General features: G+C 41.4%; 1 protein-coding gene across 2 annotated transcripts in view; it reads right to left on the bottom strand.

Moving 5' to 3' along the window:
• SHISA9 (shisa family member 9) overlaps positions 1-26,416 on the bottom strand; it is a 240,197-nt gene that overhangs the window by 6,412 nt on the left and 207,369 nt on the right. Inside the window, exons 3-4 of one of the 2 annotated variants that reach the window (XM_007058154.4) lie at positions 21,724-21,879; positions 12,048-12,092 (exon numbers count right to left, since the gene is read on the bottom strand). In XM_007058154.4, the coding sequence (XP_007058216.3) occupies positions 12,048-12,092; positions 21,724-21,879 (201 nt within the window). The remainder of the gene's footprint in view (positions 1-12,047; positions 12,093-21,723; positions 21,880-26,416) is intronic. The other variant, XM_037911481.2, reaches the window with a different exon arrangement.

Here is a 26,416-nt window from a genome sequence, read left to right as displayed (position 1 = left end):
TAAAGTTCAAAAGATATTGTGTTCAAATCATATTGGGTTTGCGTTTTTTATTAAAAATCCTTCATATTTATTTCCACTGTGTGTCAAGTGGATCGCATTTTCATTACTTACCATCTGATAAACCTTTGTCACTATTAACAAACATACTACATGTCAGCTTCATTTTGAAAAAGCAAAAATACCAAATCTGATTTTTATTAAATTATACATAAGGGTTCTTTTTTGTATGGAAAGTTATTATCAAGGTTCCTATGCAGTCTCACACATACAGTAGGAGTGTATTTTGTGGAGTGTGAACTTTGTAGCCAATTTTAAGAAAAGGGGTTGTCAATATAAATGATTCCAGTGTATGAATATGCCCATTGGTGATGGATTTTAGCCCTGTCATGAAGCATTAATTTTTGTTGGTGCTGTGTGGTCACTAAAATCTCCCTTATATTTTTGTTTCAGAGTAGCAGCCATGTTAGTCTGTATCCGCAAAAAGAAAAGGAGTATTTGTGGCACTTTAGAGACTAACAAATTTATTTGAGCATAAGCTTTCATGAGCTGCAGCTCACTTCATCGGATGCATGCAGTAGAAAATACAGTGGGGAGATTTTATATATACAGAGAACATGAAACAATGGGTGTTACCATACACACTGTAACGAGAGTGATCAGGTAAGGTGAGCTATTACCAGCAGGAGGGCGGGGGGAACTTTTTGTAGCGATAATCAAGGTGGGCCATTTCCAGCAGTTCAGAAGAACGTGTGAGGAACAGTGGGGGGAGAGAGTTTTACTTTGTGTAATGACACATCCACTCCCAGGCTTTATTCAAGCCTAAGTTAATTGTGTCCAGTCTGCAAATTAATTCCAATTCAGCTGCCTCTCATTGGAGTCTGTTTTTGAAGTTTTTTTGTTGAAGAATTGCCACTTTTAGGTCTGTAATCGAGTGACCAAAGAGATTGAAGTGTTCTCCAACTGGTTTTTGAATGTTATAATTCTTGATGTCTGATTTGTGTCCATTTATTCTTTTACGTAGAGACTGTCCAGTTTGACCAATGTACATGGCAGAGGGGCATTGCTGGCACATGACGGCATATATCACATTGGTGGATGTGCAGGTGAACGAGCCTCTGATAGTGTGGCTGATGTGATTAGGCCCTATGATGGTGTCCCCTGAATAGATATGTGGACACAGTTGGCAACGGTCTTTGTTGCAAGGATAGGTTCCTGGGTTAGTGTTTTTGTTGTGTGGTATGTGGCTGCTGGTGAGTGTTTGCTTCAGGTTGGGGGGCTGTCTGTAAGCAAGGACTGGCCTGTCTCCCAAGATCTGTGAGAGTGATGGGTTGTCCTTCAGGATAGGTTGTAGATCCTTGATGATGCGCCGGAGAGGTTTTAGTTGGGGGCTGAAGGTGTTGCCTAGTGGCGTTCTGTTATTTTCTTTGTTGGGCCTGTCCTGTAGTAGGTAACTTCTGGGTACTCTTCTGGCTCTGGCTCTGCCTAATCACATCAGACTGGGAGTGGATGTGTCATTACACAAAGTAAAACTATTTCCCCGTGTTTATTTCCCCCAGAGGTAGAGGCCAAAAGAGGGCCAGAGCCAGAGGTAGTAGGACCAATGGAAGAGACAGAGGCCGTAGAAGGGCCAGAGGCAGACACAGCAACAAAACAGCGAAACCAGAGTCAGATCCCAAAGGGAGCCAGAGGTGGAGGCAAAAGCAGTAAGACAATGAAGCCAGAGGCAGAGGCCAAAGGAGGGCCAGAGCCAAAGGCAGCTGCGGAAAACCAGCAAGATTTTAATTATTTATTGGGCAGAGGCAGAGGCTGAAGAGAGCCAGAGGGAGAGGTAGCCCAAGTGGAGTACGCCCTGACTAATGCGGGCATGAGAAAAGACCACTGCCCCAAGCCTGTCTGAAGGGGGAGGCATGTGGCAGGATGAACTAAGTCCAGAGGCCCCCTGCTGGAGGCCTCTTAGCCCTGCATCATCCTGCCCCTGAAAAGAGCAGCAAGAAGTCCTCCAGCCAGCCTAGAGTGGCTGATGGAGCAGCCAATCCAGAAAGGCCCTATATTAGACAAGCAGCAGAGCAGAGAAGTTCAGTTGCTGGCTGGAGCTCGAAGAGTGAAGACTGGGTGATTGGCTGGCTGAAAGTGCAGCAGTACTGCAGACAGCTCACTGTGGAAAGTTCACCGCAGACAGGACTGAAGCCCAGTGAAGGCTTCTGAAGACCATGTGCCTGGCTGGCTGGAGAGAGTAGCAGCAGGACCCTGAAAAGGTCAGTGTGGGCAGGCTGAGTCCAGGACTTGGCCTGACCAGGTGAGGGTACCAAGATGGGCCCTGTTGGTCTTGTTGAAGAGTGAGCTCAGGGAACCCTACTGAAACATCACCAGCTGCAGGTTCCGAGATGGGCCCCGGCTGGGTGGTTGAAGAAGGCAGTGCCTCTGGGAAGAAGCCTAAGAGCTTTGGTCCCATACCAGGTTCATGATAAGAACTTGCGACTGTATACCGTGGAAGGGGGGGGACAGTGTAGACGGTTCGGTCGGAGGGCTGAGTCACTGAAGACCCACCAAGAGACCCATTAGCCAGGGGGTGCTCATGAGAGGTGGGTGCCACCTCATTGAAAGAACTAAAAACAAAAGCATGCTCACACCCAACCAATCAAAGGGGGGCCGCCTGCGAGAGGTGGATGCCGCCCCATGAAAAAGACTGTGATTGCAGGCATATCGGCCAGAGAAAAGGAGGCACGCCTGAGAGGCGGGTGCTGACCCCATTACAGTATGCATGACAGCCAGACACAATTGTAATCCCCACACTAGAGAAGTACAGGGGCTACTCCTTTCCATACACCATTAGATGCAAGGTACTCAAGGAGGACAAGGAGAGAGAGGTCCTTGACGCCGTCTCTTAACACATGCGCTGGCGTTCAGAACCTGCTGGGTGGAGATAGGAGGGTATGCTGCACTCCCTGAAGTACTGCAGCAGTGGTCATGCTGTACCTGGGGTCGTGTGGTTCCTACGTAGCACAATCAAGCCCTAAGTTGGCTAAGAATGTGAGGCCTATATGAATAATCCTCCTGTTATATTAAATGATTAACTCTTTCTGGTTTACTTAAGATACAGTTATGGTGTAAACTTGTCCTTCTTCTCATTCAAATCCATGCATGGATTTATGGTGCCTAGGAGTTCATGGACCCTCTGCTATGAGGTGTAAAGGGGACCAAAACAGAGTAAAAATTAATCTCCTAAACCTTTGGAAGGGGGACTGCTCTTCCTATTTTCCAGAGCCTGTCAAAACCCCATCTGGATACCTCTTTGCAGTTGAGGCTTCATAGGTCAGAGATATCACTGGGAAGTCACTCTGTGAAGCACGGTCCCCTGGGTACTTCTGCTAGTTTATCTGCTATGTACTCCCTGTGGAACAATAGGATGTTCATGTGCTGCTAAGGGTGGGAGAGCCAGTGAACTTGCAGCTAATCTTAGATCTGTAGGTTGGAACTTCCTTTACCTTCACATACTTAGATTCTTCAAATTTTGGAGGTTGTACCTCTTTCTTTATCTGCACCCCCAATCCCTTCCCTCTAAAGCTCCCATGGATTATTATCCTTCTGTTCATTTTACCATGGGAGGGTTTGACACTTGGTGGAGTGGGGTTGCAGGGGTAGCCATTTAAATGGTTCACACTTTTCTACTGTGACTCTGTACATAAGACATCACAGCTTAATATGACTGAACTGTTCTTTTTCCAATTTGATTGTTGTACATCTAAATCAGCTTAAAAACTACCTAAATATAGTAGATGCATGAATGCACCTTGGGATAAATGTATTATGGATACAGAGCCATCCCTGCGTCCCTCAAAATCCCATTTTCAGCTGTTAATGCTGTGTATAACTGTGACATGTCAGCAGTGTGTTTGATTGCACAGTGAAAGACATTGACGTTCAAAGCTAGTCTTGTAAATCCCATTTTCCATCTGTTTAAAGTAGGCTTCTTTAAAAAACAACAACAACAAAGAAACCTGCCTCAATAAACACAGACCAAAAAAGGAGGATAAATAGTGTAAAAAATCTGTTGGCAACTCTTAAAGAGGCCAATATTCCTGCATGTTATAGCTCTCCACCTCAAAATGTGCACATCAACAGGGCAGAAGCATGAAACTGAGAGTCACTGAATATTTCCAAATATATTATAACTGCAACCCAACCATGCTACCCCTAACATGCCAACACCTGATGCTAATCTGTTGCAGAAACACATTCACTATTTAGAGTTTTCTAGCCCTCCCCTTTCTCGAGGGGAGTGGGGGGCAGGGAGAAGGATGAGAAGTGATTTCATATCAAGCGAAAAAATAAAGCATGTACACAGTATATGGATGCTTGTGCAATCATCTTTGAAAACTGCCTGTTGAGTGTACCTGGGTGGGTTCTTTATTTTAACCTATCACTGTAAAGGTCTTGTTTACTTTTGTGCACACAATAGGGTTCCAGGAGATCTGGGATTTTGCTCCAGATTCTGCCACTGACTTGCTACATGATCTTGGGAAATCACTTAACCTTTTCATGTCTGCATTTCCCCAGCTCTAAAATGGGCTGTTAATCCTTAACTACCTCTTCAGAGGTGTTACTAGGATTAATTGCTATTTGTAGAGTTCATTGAGCTCTCAGATGAAAGGCCCTATAAATTCATTTGTATTGAGTATATTTTGTATGCAAGTCAGTAAAATAGGATTTAAAGATATCACTGTCATATTAGCCGAGAGAGAGAGAAAAGAATTGGAATCTCAGAATCGCATAATGACTATGTACAATAAGAGCTTTAATTCTGAGAGTCAACCCTTTGCTTTTTCTGTTTCCAATATTAATGGTTAATTAGATGAATTTTGACAGTTCAACATTTTTGTAAGATTTTTACCCTTAAATTTAGGGTAATCTATGGTACTTCTATTGCCCCCACCACTGTAGTATTTGAATGTCTCATTGTCTGTAATGTATTTATCCTCACAACGCCCCTGTGTGGTAGGGAAATGAGAGAGGCTATGTGACCAAGGTCACACAGGAAGTCTGTGGCAGAGCAGGGAATTGAATCTCTGTCTCCTGGGTCCTCAGTGCCCTAACCACTTCACCATTCTTCCTCTCTTAGTGTACCCATAAACATAATGATAGCTCTTGGGCTTTGATTTCAGCTATTGTGTAGTTACTCACAGCTATCAAACCTTAAGATGGGAAACCTTGCATACCTCTCCAAGTAAAGAAGTTGGAAAGTCCCCATAAAATGGCTTAAGGGAAGATTTAATAGTGAGGAGCCGAAGGAGATATTCAAATCCTGCCTTGGCTTATATGTTACTGTGAGTTGCTATAACACAGTCAACTTGATCTAGTGTTAAATATTGTGACTGCCTCTGTTTACTTGTCTGAGCTGAAGCTAAAACAATGTGTTTAGAAGCTGCCAAACTACTTGAGTTCTGTTCTTTTTAGGGGCTTTTACCAGAGTTCATGTGAAAACTAATGCAGAATTAATTCTGCAAAGGATCAACCCTATAGTAACTTAAAGTTTCCTATGCTGGGGGAAAAGAAACATGTGGACCAAATTACAGTTTGGTTCAGCTTCACTGAGTTCAGTGGGATGAACTTTAAAAATAACTTCAAGAAATAGGGCTCAATTCTTTTTTACGTCCAGGCAGATAGAACTAATACCCAGAGAACAGCGTTTGGGCATGCAGGGGTTCCCCATACAGCATGCAGCCAGTATAACAGTTCTGGTTGGCCCACCTTTGTAATTGTCTGGCACAGGGGGATCTGGAAACCAGAATGCAGTCTCATGTCTGGAAGTAGACAAGCTCCTTTCAAACAATGGTTGTAGAAGAAAAGGAGGATAGGATATGTCTTTACGTGCACAGTGTTGCCCAAGGGAGGAAGTATGGCTGTGGCAGCTCACTGCTCACCAGCTGTTCTCATCTGTGGAATGGCTTCTTGCTGGCTTTGTTGCAGCTGAGCACAAGTTAGAGCAGTCGTGAGCTAGACTGAGAATACAGAAAGTGAAAAGTGGCTTAAAGTCACCTTTGCCTCCCTCCATTTCCATTATTGTACTGAGCACAGCTTGGCAAGAACCAAGAATTCAGCCCATGAACTACAAAAGATTGATTTCCCCTCCTCCCCCATCCCCCCCCCCCCCCCCCCGGCATTTTCTACTCTGCCTTTTCTCTCCCACCAGTTTATTTGTAATAGTCTGCAAAGAAAGATAGCATATTGTGGCCACAGATTATTTTCTGTGATCCTTATTAGTGATAGGGATGTTGGGTAAGCAACTAATATATAATGCTCAGAATTGGATGTAAATGAGTCTCACAGGGCTGGTAATCCTACTTATGTAGCTCTGTTATTCCTCTTCTAACATACTGTACCACTTTATCAGTTTACTCATTTCTCATGCTGATCTGGAGAGAGACCAAGCATAAAAAGACACATCAAATCATTCTTCTCCTCCACAGATGCTGTTTGAAAGGAGCTTGTCCACCTCCAGACACAAGACTGCATTCTGTTTTCCAATAAAATAAAATGCTACTTTCATGTGATGAGAAATTATTAAACATAAATATGTAGGCCCAAGCTCTTCTCCTGTTCTATTGATTACTTTTATGACAGCTTTTGAAATGCTCAAGAGGCCAGAGAATGTTTGGTTTTGAAATACAGTAGGAATATTTGAGAATATGAATGTAATTAGACTTGTTAACTAGAGCCTGCAGTCTCCGCAATGTTCTCTGCACCCACTGCAGACAGTGAAGTCTGCTGCTTGGCTGGTAATTCTGAGACAGAATTTGATTAACTCCTCAGGCACCAGACATAATGCATGAGATTTTCCATTGCACCTTGCTGGGTAGGTAGCAAATCACTGGAGGTTGAGACTATCCACATGTCCAGAAGCAGAAGTGCCCCTCTTCTGAACATGTTCCAAGAACTATAAACACTAAAGGGGCTAATTATTTCTGGTATTTTTTTTTCTTATTCTTTTCCAAACACTTTGTAAGATCAGGCAGGTTTCTCTCTGTGGACATGTAAAACAACTTCTTTTCAAAAGGTATTTTTATAATAGGCCACATAGGTTTACATAATTTTAAATTACAGTGTTAAAAATTTTATTTTACAAAGTAATGCAGTGGTGTCATCCTTATTTACCAATCCAAGCATACTGGCTACAGACATTGTATACTATTTTGAGATTAATAAATTACAAATATATATCAGTTGCAACCAATGTTAGGAAACCAGTGCATTGAATACAGATTTATCATAATCAAGAGACTCTGGCTTCCTGGAAGCAAATAAGGAGGAGTGGTAGATACACTGGAGGGCAGGGATAGGATACAGAGGGACCTAGACAAATTGGAGGGTTGGGCCAAAAGAAATCTGATGAGATTCAATAAGGATAAGTGCAGGGTCCTGCACTTAGGACGGAAGAACCCAATGCACCGCTACAGATTAGGGACCGAATGGCTAGGCAGCAGTTCTGCGGAAAAGGACCTAGGGGTGACAGTGGACGAGAAGCTGGATATGAGTCAGCAGTGTGCCCTTGTTGCCAAGAAGGCCAATGGCATTTTGGGATGTATAAGTAGGGGCATAGCGAGCAGATCGAGGGAGGTGATCGTCCCCCTCTATTCGACACTGGTGAGGCCTCATCTGGAGTACTGTGTCCAGTTTTGGGCCCCACACTACAAGAAGGATGTGGAGAAATTGGAGAGAGTCCAGCGAAGGGCAACAAAAATGATTAGGGGTCTGGAACACATAACTTATGAGGAGAGGCTGAGGGAACTGGGATTGTTTAGTCTGCAGAAGAGAAGAATGAGGGGGGATTTGATAGCTGCTTTCAACTACCTGAGAGGTGGTTCCAGAGAGGATGGTTCTAGACTATTCTCAGTGGTAGAAGAGGACAGAACAAGGAGTAATGGTCTCAAGTTGCAGTGGGGGAGGTTTAGGTTGGATATTAGGAAAAACTTTTTCACTAGGAGGGTGGTAGAACACTGGAATGCGTTACCTAGGGAGGTGGTAGACTCTCCTTACTTAGAAGTTTTTAAGGTCAGGCTTGACAAAGCCCTGTCTGGGATGATTTAATTGGGGAATGGTCCTGCTTTGAGCGGGGGGGTTGGACTAGATGACCTCCTGAGGTCCCTTCCAACCCTGATATTCTATGATTCTATGAATGCTGCACTGTGTTGAATTAAAAAGTAGCTTTTGCCAGAGGTTTGAAATCTGTTGATGGACAGCAATGCATCACGCCTCACATCAGACTTTATAAAGGGCAAAATTTAAGCACAGCGAGGTTGTTACTCGCTCAGTGTCAAATAGTGAGTGAAAATCTGAGAACAAAATAAAAAGATTTCCACTTCCCTGCTCTAAGCGCATGACAATGGGTTAGGTTTTCCAAGGTACATAAGGGAATTAGGCACCCAGTTCCCTTAGGCTCCTTTGAAAATTCCAGCCAATGGGTATACTGTAATTTGAAATCTGTTTCATAATGATCTCTCTCTCTCCTTTCACAGTGAATATTAACACTTATCCTTGCATGGCATCTACAACTGGGAAGTAAATTACCTGCCAAATCATGGGATGAGTTTCACTTAAAAAAGTCAATGCCAATTACAAAATATTTATTTCATAAATTAATAGAGTTTGAACATATTTTTCTCAGTTTTCTGATAACCTTCCCTGCATATTAGGGTATAGGCAAAAAAAATTACCATTTGAAATACAAATTAACAATCCAATCCTGCTATCCTGCCTGAAAAAAACTCCCACTGACTTCAATGGGGACTAAATGGACTGCAGAGTAAGTTTACTACAGTTAACATAAGAGACATTTCCAGGTTTCTATTAAAAAGTGCTTGTTCCTTCCCTTCTTCAGTGACCTAGATCTGATTATATTTTCATTAGATAGCTTAGTGCATCTCTAGCATATAAATAAAGAAAAAACTTTATTGCACCAAAAGTTTGTAGCAATCCTTTTATGCATGAACAAATCTTTTAAATGTTAAGTTCTGTGGCTCAAATAAAAAGTGTTCCCAGAACATGTTTCAATGACTAAAAATGTACTTTTGTTTCCACAAACATGTATTTATGTTAGCTTTTTCAGTCCATAGTCAGATAACAACAAATTTGTTCTTACACTCACAGGGCAAGGACAATTCCTTACCATGCAATTTTGTCACATCAGTCCTAAAATTTGACTAAGTGTTAAACTTCAGTTTAACTTATGATTTCAAGGGCCTTTTTGTTTTCAGGACACCTGTTGTGCACTTTTGTTAAAAGTGTAAACGTCTGACTGCCATAGTTCACTGATTCCCAAACTTTTTACTAAGGTGACCCACCAACTACGGGTTCTTCTTTTACGACCTACCATTACATATATGCATCTTCTGCTCTGGCACTGCAAACCTATTCCCAGCCCATTGCAGCGGGGAGGCCTTGGAAAGAGGAGGGTTGGAGAGCGAGCTCACCTCACAGTGATGGCTCCTGTCCCACAGGGCTGGGCCTGGCTCTTCACTGTGGGCATTGCAACCTGGTGCACAGGGTCACAGTGTCACTTAGTGTGGCCTGGAGAGGGAGCTGGGCCCAGCCCCATCAGACAGGAGCTGCTACTGCAGGGTGAGTGTGGGTTGAGCTTGCTCTCCATCCCACCACACCCCACTTCCAAGGCTTCCCCTCCACCCTAGGCCAAGAGAAGAATGTTTGTTTAGGGACCAGAGATGGGTTAATCTGGCCCAGAATATGGTAACCCATCTAGTACCTTCCCTCAAGCCACTAGTGGGTTGGAACCCACCATTTAGGAAACACTGGCCTAGTCGGTTACAAATGTTACCGATTGTCCTGCTGTGGGGACCTGCACAAGGACACAGAAGCCTCAGTTCAGATCTATCAGCACAGTTTATGTAATTCAGACACAATATGCTGAAATAGGGTTGATTTTGCTCTGTTCCATAAGTGGAGTCACTCCAGATTTACCCCATTGCTTCCGAGAGAAGAATTTGACCCTCAGGCACTTAGTCTGAATGGTATTGATTAAAATGAGAGCTAAACTCACAGCAATACTATTATAGTTGTTTTTGCAAGTATAGTTTTCCTTTGATCTTTTTATTAACAGCTACAATTTCAAAGAATCTTTTAGTCACCACTGCTCTGAACTGAAGTCAGGTGGCTTCTTAAATCTTAACTGTTACAAAATTAGTTCCAATAGTTGTTACTTTAAAAAATGATAGCCATGTTGAGCAATAGCAAGGAAAATGTAAATTTAAAGCCTTAGCTGGACCTCACACCTTTCTTTTTCTTTCTTTCTGTCTGTCTGTCAGTTTTGCAATAGAGCTATATGAAACTTTCATGATGAAACTCTCTACCTGGGCAGAGTTCTCCAGCATTTCTGAATCTTTCAGCAAAGCAGGGATGTGTTTTTAAGCAAAACCTAGGGTGAGTTTCCACTGAATCTTGGTTGATTTACAGTTTTGGGAGTAAACCATATTGAATTCTGTAGTTACTGATTTTATGTGACTTTTTCACCCCAAGTCAGGCAACATGTGGAGGCTTCATCTGAATTTTCATTTTGTTTTGGGGGTTGTTCCAACCCCCAAAGCAAAACAAAACTTTCCAACCCCTGGGAACTGAACCCTTCAATAGCTTTAACATAGAGAGAGAGAATAGGACAGAAACTGAAAAGGAGCCACTTTGGCTGAACGGGTTTCAGAGTGGTAGCTGTGTTATTCTGTATCAGCTCGTTGTTTGGCTGAACAGTTAGTTTCCTTGGCTGAAGCTCCATTTAATCACAAGAGAGGAGCTTGTCGTTAGAGCTGGGGGGAGCAGAGAAATTTTTGCTGAAGCTGTCAAAACTGTCATTTTGTCAAAATTACTGTGTTCATCAAAACAAAATGTGTCACTTTCAACTAAATGTTGTTTCTCGGGGGGAAAAAATGAAACAAAGCATTTTGATAATGTCCAAATGTCCCATTTCAGCATTTTCAGAATGAAACATTTTGATTTTTCATAGTGAAAATACTTTTTGAAACCAAATTGTTTTATGTAAACATATTTTTAAAACATGAAAAAATCAAAATCAGAACAAAATGTTTTGATTTTTTTTTAATCAAAACAAATGTTTTGACCTGAAGTGATTTATTTTAAATTTCATCTCATGGGAAATTTTGAAATATTTTGTTTTCATTCCATTTCGGAATGGTTTTGGTTTCATTCCATTTTGTGAAATGGTTCCCAACTAGCTGCTCTTGTCATGTAAGAGAGTCTCCCCCTTCATAAGAAGTCAACTTCTCTTCTGACTGCCCACTGAGGGTAGTAATCATAACCATTAGGTCATTCTTCTACACTCACCACTCATGCAATAGGAAAGCCCAAGATATAGGATTATATTTTTGAAATAGGCAACTGCATCCCAAGCCAGTCTGTCTTCCCTGATGTGGTGCAATAACTCCCTGTGGTTTGCAGGAGGAAACACACTTTTTTCATAATAGTGGCTTACCTGGCTTTCTGGGGCACATAAACTTTCTCCTCCATAAAGGCAAGAAATCTTATCTAAAGTGTTACCATGATGATGTTATGTGACTCTCTCGCTTACACTACAGATATTGTAGTGGGGGTTTTAGCTGTTGTAGTCACATAGCTAATATTTCAGAAAAATTCAATTTTTAGGCAAAAAAAAAAGTGGGAAAATTCATTGGGTGCCTTGCAAATCATGTTACTGCACTCACCCCCACCCTTTTGTTATTACAGTATAGGAGTAAATCTCTGTGACTTCTTACCTGTGAGATTTCTTTCTTATACTCATTTGCTCCAGTTAGAACAGCCTTTGCAATACCAAAATGGCAGACTGTTAACAGCTGCTATTTATATAATATTTACAATAAAGGGTTCATTCCCATCATTTGCCTAATTGCTCTATCTGGCATTGTTGGGGGGGAAAAACCACACAGCTGATGTCAATGTGCATCATTGTACAAAGGTGAAGACTGCTAACGTTTATCTGCATTTGGGTTTTGATTTCCGTTAGAACAAAAGAGCAAAAGATCCTACAGTACCTTTTGACTTAAGTGTCATCACAGGAAAATCACCATCATACCCTCCTAAAAAATAATCAAGACATGCTAGTATGTTTGTTCTATTTCATATCACAAACATCATAAGCACAGTACACTGAATCCAAATAGTTTAAAGATAGACACTATTACACTCTGCTTAGGACCTGATTCTCATACGCCTGCTTATATTCAATAGTATGCACAAATAGCCCCTTTGAACTCAGTGGAGCTACCTTGATAAGTAAGGTGAGTATGGGAATTGGAATCTGTCCCTTAATGAGTTTGCCTCCCTAAGCCAGAACTCTCCATTTCACTTCACAGTACACACCTGATTTTAAATGCTAATGAGATATTAGAATCCCTCTCATACACTTTCATTGTCCTTCTCTGTCTTAACTCCAGCACTGTACAAGATTTAAATTAGTGCCCTTCTGTAAAAGGTTGCTTTAATTTTCACTTTTGAGACTTAAAAAGAAAGCATAACTTTAGATCGAAGTTTGGCATAAAATATCATACGGTTATCATGACTTTTACACAGAGTGTCAAAATGAAATAAAGCATATAAAAACAGTGTACTGAGAGCCCCTACTCATGAGAAACTATTCGTCTATTGGGCAAAGTTCTCTTCTGTATCTTTTCCCATTCATCCAAAGTCGACTATTTCAAAATACTTCAGCACTTATGTAGCAGTTTTCATCTTAAGATCTCAAAACACTTTATAAACAGACTCTGACAAACCTCATGAAAGCCTTGTGAGGTCAGTTTTCCACCCATTTCAAAATGGATGGACTGAGAGACTGAGATTTTCAAAAGTCTCCATAATTTGAGACCCTACCTACCTGTGGCCCAATTTTCAGAGGTGCTGAGCACTCACAATGGGTCCCTGAAGTCAGTGGGAGCTGTGGTTGCTCAGCAGCTGTGAAAATCAATTCCTAGATGTCTCATGGGGGAACCCAAAATGAGTGGATTCTTTTTGAAATGTTGGTGTAAATCACTTGACCAGACACTGTGAAATCCCGCAGGGCTGGCAATTGGAGTGGGAGGGGGGAAGCCATGATTTTATTTGTAAATGGAGCGTATACAAAAGGCACTGAATTCTGTTCAGCTGTAACCACTTTTGTTCTGTAGCATAGACCAGGCCTAGACATCATCCCACACATTTCCTGTTACATCACTTACCGTAAAGTCCTGTGTGTAATTCATAAAGATTTCATTAAAATAGGCTTTTCTAGAGGTACCCTGGATTTAGATTTACTGGCTTCTTAGCCATCACTGATCTGCTAAATGGATAGAAATAAACCTGTTTTGATTGTTAGCCTGTTGCCACCAAATCATGCAACCACGAGCAATAGAGGGAAAAACCCTTCTAATCAGGTAATGTATTTCATTAGGCCAATTGGATCAATGCTGATGCTGTTACAGGTCTACACATTGTACACTATGGAAGACAGGTATGTGGGAAATTAGTTTTGTCTTATTCTGAACACTCAAATAACATGGGTTTAAAAATTCAACTAGTTTTCAAAGAACCAGCCTAGCTTTTCGATGTCTTTAACATAAAACATAGTGCAAGCTTTCCTTTTGCTAGAAAAATGTTAATTGATTAAAACTGAAATCCTTTTTGGGCAGGAGGGACATAGATTTGAATCAGTGGAATTAAAGAGATTTGCAAATTTTAAACTAGTCATGTAAGACTGAAAAATAGGTTGAGAATTTGACAGAATCTCAAAACTTCATCAGGTTCACCCTCACCAATGAAAATAAACACTGGCTCAAATTTATTCCTGAAGACAAAAAACACGCAGTGTTTGGCTTAGTAAATCCTAAATCTATTTATCAAAAATAACTAGACATCCAGTGGTCCAGGTATTCTCTCTCTCAAGGTGAAATCTGAATAATAGTTTCTAAATCTTTTCTATACTTTAGTGACTATTTAAAAATGATAGCCATCCTTACCGCCTGCAAAATTCTTTAAAGCTGGATACACTACTTGACAAGTAAAGGTGAGATGACACAAATGAAAGTGTTTGTGTGTCTCCTACTTCGGTGTTAAAGCTGCCTCTACTAGACCTAGCGCTGTTTGCAGTCTCTCCTCCCCTCTCTCCACAGTCTAGGTGTCACTTCTACTAAGACCAGTCTTATCCCTAAAGAGCTACCTTTTCACGGCTCTATTCAGTTGCTGAGGGAAGGATGTGTCTGTAACATGAACATTGCCTTTTGTGATGATTGATTACTAATCCCCGTATTCCCCAGGCCCAGAAAGAGAAAATCACCAGGTAGCAAAGGAGTTGACAGTAAAATGTAATTTCTTAAAGGCTGCAGTAAGACACCAGCCAAACTACTGATATTGTATGGTATCTGGGATACCAAGGCATTTCACAACCAGAGTGCTCCCAGCTAAATTAAAATGCACCCATCTCTAAGGTGGAAAGTGACAATTAGTGCATTGCATGATAGGAAAGGGGGAAATTGTGATTAAGGACATCAGGATAGGGGTTTTTTCCCTCTGACAACAGCAAAGGGATATATAGGAACCAATCAGGCTGCCACTGAAGTCAATAGAAAGTCTGTGTGATTTCATTGGGAGCAGGAATGGGCCCTGAAAGTCTGCACAAAATGGACAGCAATTTTCAAGTTCTCAGCAGAAACACCCACACACAGAGTAGTCAGATATGACACAATTTGTCTATATGAGAAGAGAGAAGGGCTCCTTGGACAGCACTGAGCTTCAAAACTGTGGTCCCAAGGTATTTCTGATTTCATACTTAGCCCACTAATGCCAAGATGCTTAGAACTACATCTCCTGTATCTTGGGGGGAAAAGCAGGGATTACCTAACATAATACTCCCTTAGCAAATGAATACCCCAAAGCTCCAGCCACAGTCGATTTTATATATATGAAAAAAATCAGGCTTTTATGTCACACTTGGTTCTGATAGATCCATGGCCCCAATGTTGAATCAGGCAAATTGCCTCGTCTAGCATTATAGATGACACTGAACATACCTCTAAATATATGAAATTATTAACTGAATCACCCTCTGGATATGACAAATGATGCCTTAATCTGTACTTCCATGTCTGTTTCCTAGGCATTAAACCCAGTGAGCTATTCCTGTGTCTAAGATTCTTTTAATCCATTTTGTGCCACCGTTTACAGAAACGGTTGCTGATATTTCTTTGCTGTTGGAAATGAAAAAATACCAGTGTGGTATTTATTTTGCAATCCTTCTTTGAGCCTTTTCAAAAATCGTTTACTTATCAGTCTAACAGTGTGGTAGGCAGCAGTTGATAGCATAGTATAATTTCATTATGCCTAATAATTTTAATTCTGATTTTTCTAAAGGATCATCCCCCATGAAGCCATAAACACATCTTCTGTGTTGTGTTCAAGGATGGGATAGTGCTTCAATAGTATTGTTTTCCTACCTATTTCTCCCCAACTCACCCCTTGCTTTGTGTAGATGCCCCTTAACTGGAGCTCCATGGAATCTAGTGGGTAGCATAGTAGAGTTGCCACTGTCAGCCATGCAGAAATCCCTGCCCTCTAAAACAGTCTGCGTGGGAGGTAATATAATTCAGGATCATATTACACTACTTTCCTTTAGGTCTCGTGTGTGGCTCGCTGAGCATCTGCAGGGGTCCCAGCTAAGAGTGGTAGCTTCTTCAAAGGCTGTGCTGCTTGGGGAAGATGAATCAGTGGAGCAACAACCATTCCTGCAAGATAGCCCCTGTCTCAGCACAGAGTGGGGATCCCTTCTTTGCAAATCCCCAGGATCTGCAGAGTTAGGAGGGGGCGTGGCTCCACCCTACCAAATCCTTCTCACTAGAGGGTACAGAATCATAGAATATAGGGTTGGAAGTGTCCTCAGGAGGTCATCTAGTCCAACTCCCTGCTCAAAGCAGGACCAACCCCCAGCTAAATCATCCCAGCCAGGGCTTTGTCAAGCCTGACCTTAAAACCTCAAAGGAAGGAGATTCTACCACCTCCCTAGGTAGCCCATTCCAGTGCTTCACCACCCTCCTAGTGAAAAAGTTTTTCCTAATATCCAACCTAAACCTCCCCCTCTGCAACTTGAGACCATTACTCCTCGTTCTGTCATCTGCTACCACTGAGAACAGTCTAGATCCATCCTCTTTGGAACCCCCTTTCAGGTAGCTGAAAGCAGCTATCAAATCCCCCCCTCATTCTTCTCTTCTTCTCTTCTGCAGACTAAACAATCCCAGTTCCCTTAGCCTCTCCTCATAAATCATGTGCTCCAGCCCCCTTATCATTTTTGTTGCCCTCCACTGGACTCCTTCCAATTTTTCCACATCCTTCTTGTAGTGTGGGGCACAAAACTGGATATGGTACTCCAGATGAGGCCTCACCAATACCGAATAGAGGGGAATGATCATGTCCCTCTATCTGCTGGCAGTGCTCCTACTTATACAGCCCAAAATGCTGTTAGCCTTCTTGACAACAAGGGCACACTGTTGACGCATATCCAGCTTCTTATCCACTGTAACCCCTAGGTCAATTTCTGCAGAACTGCTGCCTAGCCATTCGGTCCCTAGTCTGTAGCAGTGCATGGGATTCTTCCGTCCTAAGTGCAGGACTCTGCACTTGTCCTTGTTGAACCTCATCAGATTTCTTTTGGCCTAACCCTCTAATTTGTCTAGGGCCCTCTGTATCCTATCCCTACCCTCCAACGTATCTACTACTCCTCCCAGTTTAATGTCATATGCAAACTTGGTCATTCTGCTGCATGCAGATAGTCTTGTTTGTTTATGCAAGTAGTTCCACTGAGGATAGGTGCTTTGGCCACTTGCCACTCCTTGAAGATCGTGGAAAGAAATGAACTGCTTGTGTAAATCAGGAGTGCAGAATTGGGCCTTAAAAATGCTGTTTGCCTATATATTAATGCATGAAGATAACTAATACCGTGTATGAATCTCTGACTGAGGGAAAGTTAGCTTTCAGCTACAGTATCACATTCAACTCTTATAGCTCAGCAGGAGGAGTTCAGGTTGGGACTAATCATGCCTTCTGAATGTCCAAAGGCTCAAAAAGGGATTCTAAAGTCTTATGAGGAAGTGACTCTGTGTTTAGTATATCCCAGCTCTCAGACTGAGTGAACATGTTCAGGTACACTACCCCCATCTTGTAATTATGCAAAGTGTGGGCCACTAATGGTGGTTGGGAATCTTGATGGCTCCCATCAGTCAGGACAATTGACTGTGGATGGCTCTGTTTGCAGGCAAGCCTTCCTGTGAGTCAGGCTGGGAGGACTGAAGGCTTGGAGTCTTACAGGAAATGTGAACATGTCACCTCGTACTGAAATCCATCTTAAGCCTGGTGCTTTTCCATTTTGGGGGGGACCTAGAGAGACAAAGGATTCCCACCATGTGCCAAAGCCATATAAAGAGGTGGAACAGAACAAAAGGAGCAGCCATCATGAAGAATTCCCTAGCTACCACCTGAGCTGGAACAAGGGCTGTACCAGGGGAAAGTATTGTGCCCAGACTTGGAAGGTGTCCAGCTCCAGTCTGTGAAAGAAATTTGTTGAAACATCTCTGAGGGTGAGATTTTATCTGTATTCAGTTTTTATTACTAGACTTAGATTGGCGTGTTTTATTTTATTTTGCTTGGTAATTCACTTTGTTCTGTCTGTTACTACTTGGAACCACTTAAATCCTACCTTCTGTATTTAATAAAATCACTTTTTACTTATTAATTAACCCAGAGTATATATTAATACCTGGGGGGTTGGGGCAGCAGGCAAACAGCTGTGCATGTCTCTCTATCAGTGTTATAGAGGGCAAACAATTTATGAGTTTACCCTGTATAAGCTTTATACAGGGTAAAATAGATTTATTTGGGGTTTGGACCCCATTGGGAGTTGGGCAGGAAAGCAGGAGCAGAAGTAGTCTTGGCATATCCAGGTGGCAGCTCCCAGGGGGTTTCTGTGATCTGACCCATCACAATTTTTCCCATCACATTTGTGACCCATCACATTTAAGCATGGAGTACAAACAAGGTTGATGAATTGGAAATAAGAATAATTTATGTAGAAAACCACTTTCTGCACTTTTCCACATAAATAGTGAAATGTTGTAAAAGTACCAAAGGAAACCAGGATCTTGCCATTGCAGGTGATCAGAAAATTAAGATGGCTGAATGTTGAGTGCTCTATACCACCCAGCATTCAATGCAATTTTTTGAAGGAGGTGGCTTTGGGGAAAAGCTTGTAGAACATTTAGTATATTGTATTTGTACATTACCTAGCACAATGAGGTCCTGGTCCACAACTAGGGCTCCTAGACTCTCATGTAATACAAATAATAGTGTGTGTTTAATCTTTGGGAATGATTCTAAAATTCTAACTAGTTAAAAACAAGTCAAATGACATGGACTCGGGTGAGAACTATTGCTCTCAAATCCATGGGAGCAGGCAACAGGGGAACGTATATCATCAGATGTCATCCCTGATATCCATCATGGGCGGTGGCAGGCATCTAGTGCTGTTGGGGTGGGGGGAAAAATTCTGGCTGGATAGAGATGGAGCATGGAAAGGGGTTAGCAGATGGCAATAAACACTAGTTTATTAGTGATTCATGAAGTTGGATCTGCTCCCACTATTGCTGGGAAGTGCAAATTGTAGTCTTTGGTTCCAGAAATGCCCAATAAGATTCCAGCGGGGAAAGCGGGTGTTGTTTCTGGGGAAGCGGGGAGAGAGAGAATGCTTGGGGAAGGGGAAAACAGCTATTCGGCTCAATTTTCCATTATCCTGCAACTTTAGTAGTCCTTTACATGAGTGCAAAGTGGGTGTAAAAGGTTATCACATCAGAATAGTACTGTTTTACACAGACATAAATAAATACACAAGTTGGTTGGCAAAGGCAAATTTGACCCTTAGTTCCTGGCCTACACTCAGTAGGAATCCCAGCACTGGAGGCTGCATCAAAAAGCTACCCCACAAAACAGCTAATAGCAGAAAGTGAAGAAAAAATCCCCTCTTCCATGGAACTTGTAGGAGGAATTTAGACAGGAGTAGGGTGACCATCTTTTCCCAAATGGAAAACGAGACATCCCATGAGCCAGCCCAAGGCCCCCTTCTCCCTCCCTCATGCAAGGCTGGCCGAACCCTCCCTGCCTCCTGCCCGCCCGTCTGGGACCAGCCCGAGCCCCCTGCCACCTGTGGCCCCCCTCCCCATACACAGGGTTGGCCGAGCCCTCCCTGCCTCCTGTCCACGTGGGGTTGGCCCTAGGTCCCCCTTCCCTTGACAAGTGGTGCTGGACCGAGCCTCCCCGCAACCCAGTTCCCCCTGAGCGCTAGGCCAGTCCAAGCCCTCCCTGCATGTGGGGCCAGTCGGCCCAAGCTGCTCTCCCAGCCCTCCCTCCAGCGTGGTGCTGGTGTTGCCACTCACTCCCCCTATGCACACGTTCTGCCGCACCCCGCTAGGGGTCCCACTGCACATTTTTGACAAAATTGTGCATTTGTCCAGTTTTCTCTTGCCAACTGCTGCTGATCAGTTGGCAAGAGCAAACTGGATGAAAGCTCAGTTTTGCCAAAAAAGTCGGGATGGCCGGGACAGGGCCTAAAAAGGGACTGTCCTGGCCAAAACGGGATGTGTGGTCACCTTAGATAGGAGAGAGACGTTTGAATCTGCTGTTTGAATTTCCTCATGTAAAATCCTTTCCAATTTAAAGAAAATATATAATGTAAATGATGGCCATTTCAATTCTGTTCCCTCCCCCTCTTTGTGCTGAATCAGCTGCTTTTAATTAATAACGATGGCACTGTTCTCATTTAGCAGTTCTTGTGCTTGGGAATCCTGAGTTTGTCTGAAGTGCTAAACTTTATGCAGGTGCAGCACTGTGTCTCCTGAATTACTATGGGCCACTAGGTTTTTAAGAATAGAGCTCTTACAGTATCTTACATAAAGTTCTCTGCTGACTGAGTAGTTGTCTGCTAGAAATAAGCAGCCAAATTATTAGGACATCTATAGTACAGGAGGAAGCTGCTGCCTTACCTCTGTAAACTTTAATACTGTATCTGGTAATGCATCACTTTTTCAATTGCCTAAACGTCTTATCAATTGGACTTTAAGACCACGTAATGATTGGTGATATTTACATACTGTAATACCGGTTGCTAATAGTTGACAGTAATGTTTCTCTGCAAGAAAAGGGAATTAAGCATAGTCAATTGATTCCTAACATAAAGATCATGTAGCGTGAGCTGCACTTAAATGGCTACGGTTTGTTTCCATGTACCACAGAGAGATGAAAACTACACTCATTATTACATTTCTGCTGTAGGCAATTGGATCAATGCTTAAATCACTTGTCATCAAATGCAAAGGAAAAACTAAAGTGATGGAACTAAAGTGATTAGAATCTGAGTGAACTTTATGATTTAAGTGTGGGTGTATACAGCCAGATGAAAGGGCAAAATTGGTGTAAATGTAGAACAGCATCAAAGTCTTGTTGTTTGCCAGTGGCATCTCTGCTCAAGAGACGACTTTGGGTAACAACTGAAACTGGCAGGTATTGTATCACTCTAGTAAAAAGCCACCTGAATGTAAAACTCGATTAATACGATCTCAGACTAGTGGATCTTGTGAGTGTTCGTGGAAAAATCATTTGCCACCAAGTTCAGATTTCAACTTGCAATGAATAATTGTTCTGGTGTGATGACTTCCTTTGAATATCTGAGTTTTCTCAGCTGTCCAACTATTTGTCTGAGCCAAATAGCCACCTCTGAAAACAGAAGGTATTATACTGTTCTAAATTAGGAGAAAATGGTGTTAACTTCCATATATACGAACTGGGAAAAGGTTGGTGGGAAGCTAAGAATGGACAGAATCCCTAATTTTTGCTTTCTTATTGACTAGAAGGGGACAGAAGTGATAAGGTAACAAACATTTCATATCACTAATTGTTGTGCTAGGGGATGATACACCTATCAAAATGTATTAGAAAAATAACTTCCATAAAGGAAGGGTACATTGCATCCCCCATCTGTCCACTGCTGTCCCCACCCATACAAACTGCTTTTTCAAGAGCTTTAAAAACTATATATATATATATATATAAATTTAATTAATGAGCCATACTCCGACAGCAATAAGCCACAACTGTGTATGTATAGGTGGTTAAAGGCATGAGGCCTCACGAAACACTTAGATTATACACCAATAGCCTGCTAACTGCTACAAATAAAGGCCATTCTGACTGAAGGTACATAGTTGTGCTTTCTGTATGGAAACATAAACCAGGTGCCTAAACTGTATTCTCTAAATTTGCACATTCATCTATTCTTGCTTATCCCTTATCTGAGTGCACAGACTGGGTAACTACTTACTTAAGAATCTGTTCAGTACACAATTAATTGATTTGTATGTGGAAATGCAGTATTTGTGAACACAGCAAAGGTGCTATAAACTGAAAATAGTGTCTATGTACAAAATCCTTAGTTGTAATTTCCTTATGCCTAATTGTAAAGTAACCTTGGTGTTAATTTATGGAGTACTTTCTAACTGAAATAGTCTTAGAATGGCTCAAAATCTATAATTAAGTGGTCAGAACAGTAAGGATTTCTTTTTAACTTAGAGGCTGATTGTTAGCTAATACCAGAATATGCAACATATTTAATTAAATGAGGAGCCATGCATTATTTTTCTTGCTTACCGACTGCCTTTAGGGAGGCATACTTGTTAAGCTCCTTGCCCGGGGGCTGTTGTTCATAAGGATTTGTGATCTGTCCGATGCTGGGGTATGAATGTGGATGTGCCATCTGAGGGAGGAGAGGAGAAGTTGGTACCACATTATTCATCTGTGAACCATCTGTATTAAAAAAAAATATATAAAAAAGAGTGTCTCATTTAAAATAAATCTTTAGGTTTGATCGTCGTGCATTACAAACTAGACAGACTGAATATATCATGGTGTTACCAGAAAACAAATTAGTGTTAGAATACAGCCTATCTAAATTGCCCCAGTAAATATATTCACAGGCTGTGGTATGGTTAAAGCAGCATATATGAACAGAACAAAGACTTGGATTAATAAATGTTATTTTAAAGTATTGATTAATATGCTACAGCTGAGTTCATTGCAGCACTAACTGCATGGTTTTGCAGTTATATATGAAAGAGAGAACACAAACACACATTGTGTATATATATTATATGGGCCAAAACTTGCATTTAGTTCCATATTCCAACCTGAACGTATTTGAATCTGGGGTTTTGGTTCAGGTCCATCATTAACATTTGATGATGATGACCAATAATGAGGTCATTCTAAAAGTAGATATATCTCTAAAGGCCAGAGGCCATTTGTATTTTTCTTCCTCCCCTTCCTCTCCACCACCCATGATAATAGATATCATAGCTGCAGAACAAGATAACATTTACGGTAGCAGCTGCCTCAAGTCTAGAAACAGAAGCTGGTGAGTGCTTCTAGACTGTCGTATCAGTACAAATTTTATATCTGTTCTCAGTCTGGTTTGTCCCTTTAGACAAGTGAATACAGCATGACTATTCCCCCTCCCCCTAAAATGTACATGTTTGAACAATGAGCTTTTCCACCATTCTTTTAGCTTCTGTCTAACTAGGTGAATCAGACTCGTATGCTGCTCCCAATAAGCTAGATTTCTACATGGTCAGCATACCCTTTTGGTGAGTCTGTTACCAAGCTGTGTGCTTTACAGTACTTTGAACTGTGTGCCAGTCAAATAACAATGCTGTTGTCAAGTATATAGAGTTTCTGAACTCTTAACATTCACAGAACAGCCCATTTTTGTTACCTACTCCTGCAGTGAAACCATAATGCTGAATTGGTGACAATACAGTAACCCTCATAGCATCAGACATAGGATTATGACAAAGTAGAAGGAAAAGCTGGGTTGCAAGGGAGAAAAAGCTTATTATGATGGAGTGAAAGGACCCTCCCCCACAGGATCTGGCAGAAGCCAGATTCCACTGCAAAAGCTGCCAGGATTGCAAGGGAATGGAGACACCTGGCTGCCTACAGTTCTCTAACGAAGCTGAGCTCCAGGGAGAAATGCAATCAAGTCCCTCCTCCTAGCATTTGTATAAACCAGTTGAGAGAGGACACCCCAGTGAATGAAGGATAGGGGTGGCGCAAATCTAGGGTCTAATAACTGAATGTTCCTCCTTGCTATCACTGAATATAATAAGGGGCAATAGCAGGAGTGTAATTAGTGGATACTGACTAGAGCTGGGTGAGAAATGGTTTTCCCATTCTGTGAGGATTTTTAAACATTTTTTTCTGTTCCAAATTGGGACAAAAAGTTAACATCTCAAAAAAAAAATTGTGAATCAAAAATCTGAAGAGAAAATTTTTTTTGATTCAGTCAATTCAAATGTTTAATTCCAATAATTTCAAAACATTTTGTTTCCATTTCAATCTTTTTTACATCTTTACTGTAAATTAACTTACATTTCAAAATGAAAAGTAGTTTGAAACTGAAAAATGGAGCATTTTCATTTTGAAAATGTTGAAATGGGGCATCCTGACAACTTTTAAAATGTTTTTCCAAACATTTTCTAAATTATAAATTCATCGAGACCGACCCTTTCCTGCAAACATTTTTGGTTTTGACAGATCAGCCTTTTCCAACCTCCCCCCTCCCAAAAAAGTTTGATTGGAAAATTCCCAACCAACCGTAATAATGACCCCTATCGACTGAATGACCGTAGTGATTACTATCACACGAGGAGCTAGAGCTAAAGAAAATCCATTCCCTTTCTACTGAGTGTAGGACCCAGCTGAGGAAAGCCTTTTATTCTGATGGCTTGTACCAAATGGCTTTGAAAGTAGCTGGGCACTCTTTGCAAACCAGCTGTATCACCCACGTATTTGGCTTGTACCTTTACAGTTGAGTCTTCACTAGACTTTTTTGGGAAGTCTCGTGCCATTGCACTAACAACACTGCAGCTCCACTGGTGGGAGCATTGGTGTTAATAGGGCATCAACATTTTTACCAACATGTCCTTTAGTCTTGTTCAGAATAGGGTGTAGATAATACAGTGGTAAAAATACTGGTGGCATGTCTACACTAGCAATTTCATTGTTGCTACCACTGGTGGACCTGCAATGGTGAAAATCTTGTCTAGTATAGGTAAAGTGTAGGTGGCCACAGTTCTTTGTCTAGCTTCCACTTCTCTGTCAAGCCTCTCATGCTTATTCAGACACATCTTTAATAGCAACAAGGGAAATATGGAAAAATACTGACAAAGAAAATGGATTTAAGTATAAAAATGTTCGTTCTTCCAAGTGCACCCAAGTGTTGAAGTCCCACTTTAATACCAAGCTATTATCAGAGTTAATGTTGCTGCTTTTCAGCTCTTCAACAATTTATGAAGATTTAATAATTAAATATATTAACTATTTTTTGTATGTCTGTGGAATCTGATTTCTACTTTGCCAGCTTTTGTTTGAGGCCATGAAGTATTCTAAATGGTGACTTTCAAGTTGATTAATGACAAAACCTCTTTCATTGCTGCTCACTGTCTGCTACAGTAGCCTTCTTTGTTCACACTGAAGTACTGATGCAAGGCTAGATCATTGGATGGAAAACATTATTCAAGTTTCACAATCAACTGGCCATTAACACAAAGGCTAATTAAGCAAAAGGCCAAACTGAGACACAGTACATTGCATAAGTGAGGAAAAGATGCATGCTTATAAAAGCATCTACATTAGACTGGATTTCCAAGACTTAAAGGGAAATCTGAGCTGTCTACAATCACACACTCTATTTTGCATCCTACAATTTGTAAGTCTCGAAATTACCATCAGTGGTAAGTATGCCAGTTGCATTTTCAAGATTTTGAGTCTCTCAACTGTTTGAATTCTAATTCAGATGCAATCTTTCTTATGTTTTCTTTGAGTGAATATGATAACCAAATGCCACTGTGGAGCCAATTTATCTTTTCCCCACCAAACACAGGTAATTTAACAGAGATGGATTAATACCCCAATATTTGAATGATATTCAGAAAAATCTTACTATGGAATTAAGAAGATATAATGCGAACTATCATGCCGGTGATTTGATTGTCTAAATCTAGCCACTAGGAGTAGCCTAGGCTTAACCACAACCAGGTAATGTTCTTCAGCATGACTTGCCCTGCCTACACTAAGTGCAAAGTCCTGTTTAAAATTTTGTTAGGTAAAACGTGTTAGCTACATGTTTTAAAAATGCAACCTATTTTCCAAGTCTAGATGAGGTTTCAGTGGTAGGGATACTCCCAGGAGCCATAGAAATCTAACTAATCCCCTGATTGGAACTGGGCAGGAAGCAATTTTTCTGTCCTATGAGACTTTGAGATTTTATTTATAAAAAAAAAAAAATCCCATCTTGAAATGGGATGACAAGTCAAAATCCCCTCCAAAAAGTTGTGAATTGATAATCCATAATAATTTTCTCGTTGGGTCAACTAAAATGTCATTTAGGATTAAATACTAAAACTTTTCATTTAAAAAATGTCAAAGCAGGATGTTTGCTGAAAAATTCCCAACTAGCTCTACCCATGACCTCTAATGGCATGTTGAATCCTGATATCCATCAGCCATGTATTTTCTGATTGATATTTGGAAATAGCTGGCTTACCAAACAGGGATAATTTCAAGCTCAAGGCTCTGACTGTGTTGATACGTTATATTTGGCATTCCAACACTGCTATGTTGCCCAGCATGATACTCCATGTAACTGGCTGGCACTGTGTAGCTGCTAGTATTTAATTAATTAATTTAATTAATTAATTAATTTTAAAAAGCCAAAAACGAGAGCACTATAGAGTTAAAGTATTTGCGCCATGACCAAAACCTCCAGCAAGCATAGTAAGACTTAGCCTATACAGTGGTAACTGGTGATGTTGTAAGAACTTACCCATGGGTCTCATTGGCTGCTGGAGCTACAATAAAGTTGATGATATGCTGCCAGCTGACCTGAGTTAACTCTGCAATCCCTGGACTGTCAGGTCCACAAGGGCATGTGAGAATATAGTGTGTTTGGCTAGACCTCTGTCTCCCTACCGCCAATACAAGAAGGAAGAATAGGAGAGGAGTGTGCTGCAGTTCATCAACACAGAAGCTAGACACAGAAGCAGCTGACAAAAGGTTCTTCAGATGCAGAAGCCTGCTATGCCTGCTGCTTTCCTTCCTTAAAAGCACTAGACATGGGAGTAGCCAGCAGGAGGGAGAGCGGTGCTCTAGGCAGCCTGTTTCTGGAAGAGATCCAGATAAGAGCTGGACAGGAAGGAAGAAGCACCTGAGCCACCTGATAGTTTGAAGAGAGGAGAAGTACAACTAAATTCTGACTCTCAGCAGTGGAAGGGGGAGAGCAAAGAAC

The sequence above is a fragment of the Chelonia mydas genome, chromosome 10 (genome assembly GCF_015237465.2).
Source record: "Chelonia mydas isolate rCheMyd1 chromosome 10, rCheMyd1.pri.v2, whole genome shotgun sequence".
Taxonomy (NCBI): Eukaryota; Metazoa; Chordata; order Testudines; family Cheloniidae; genus Chelonia; species Chelonia mydas.
The sequence above is the reverse complement of the archived record's forward strand: the minus strand, read 5'-3'. Positions and strand labels throughout refer to the sequence as shown.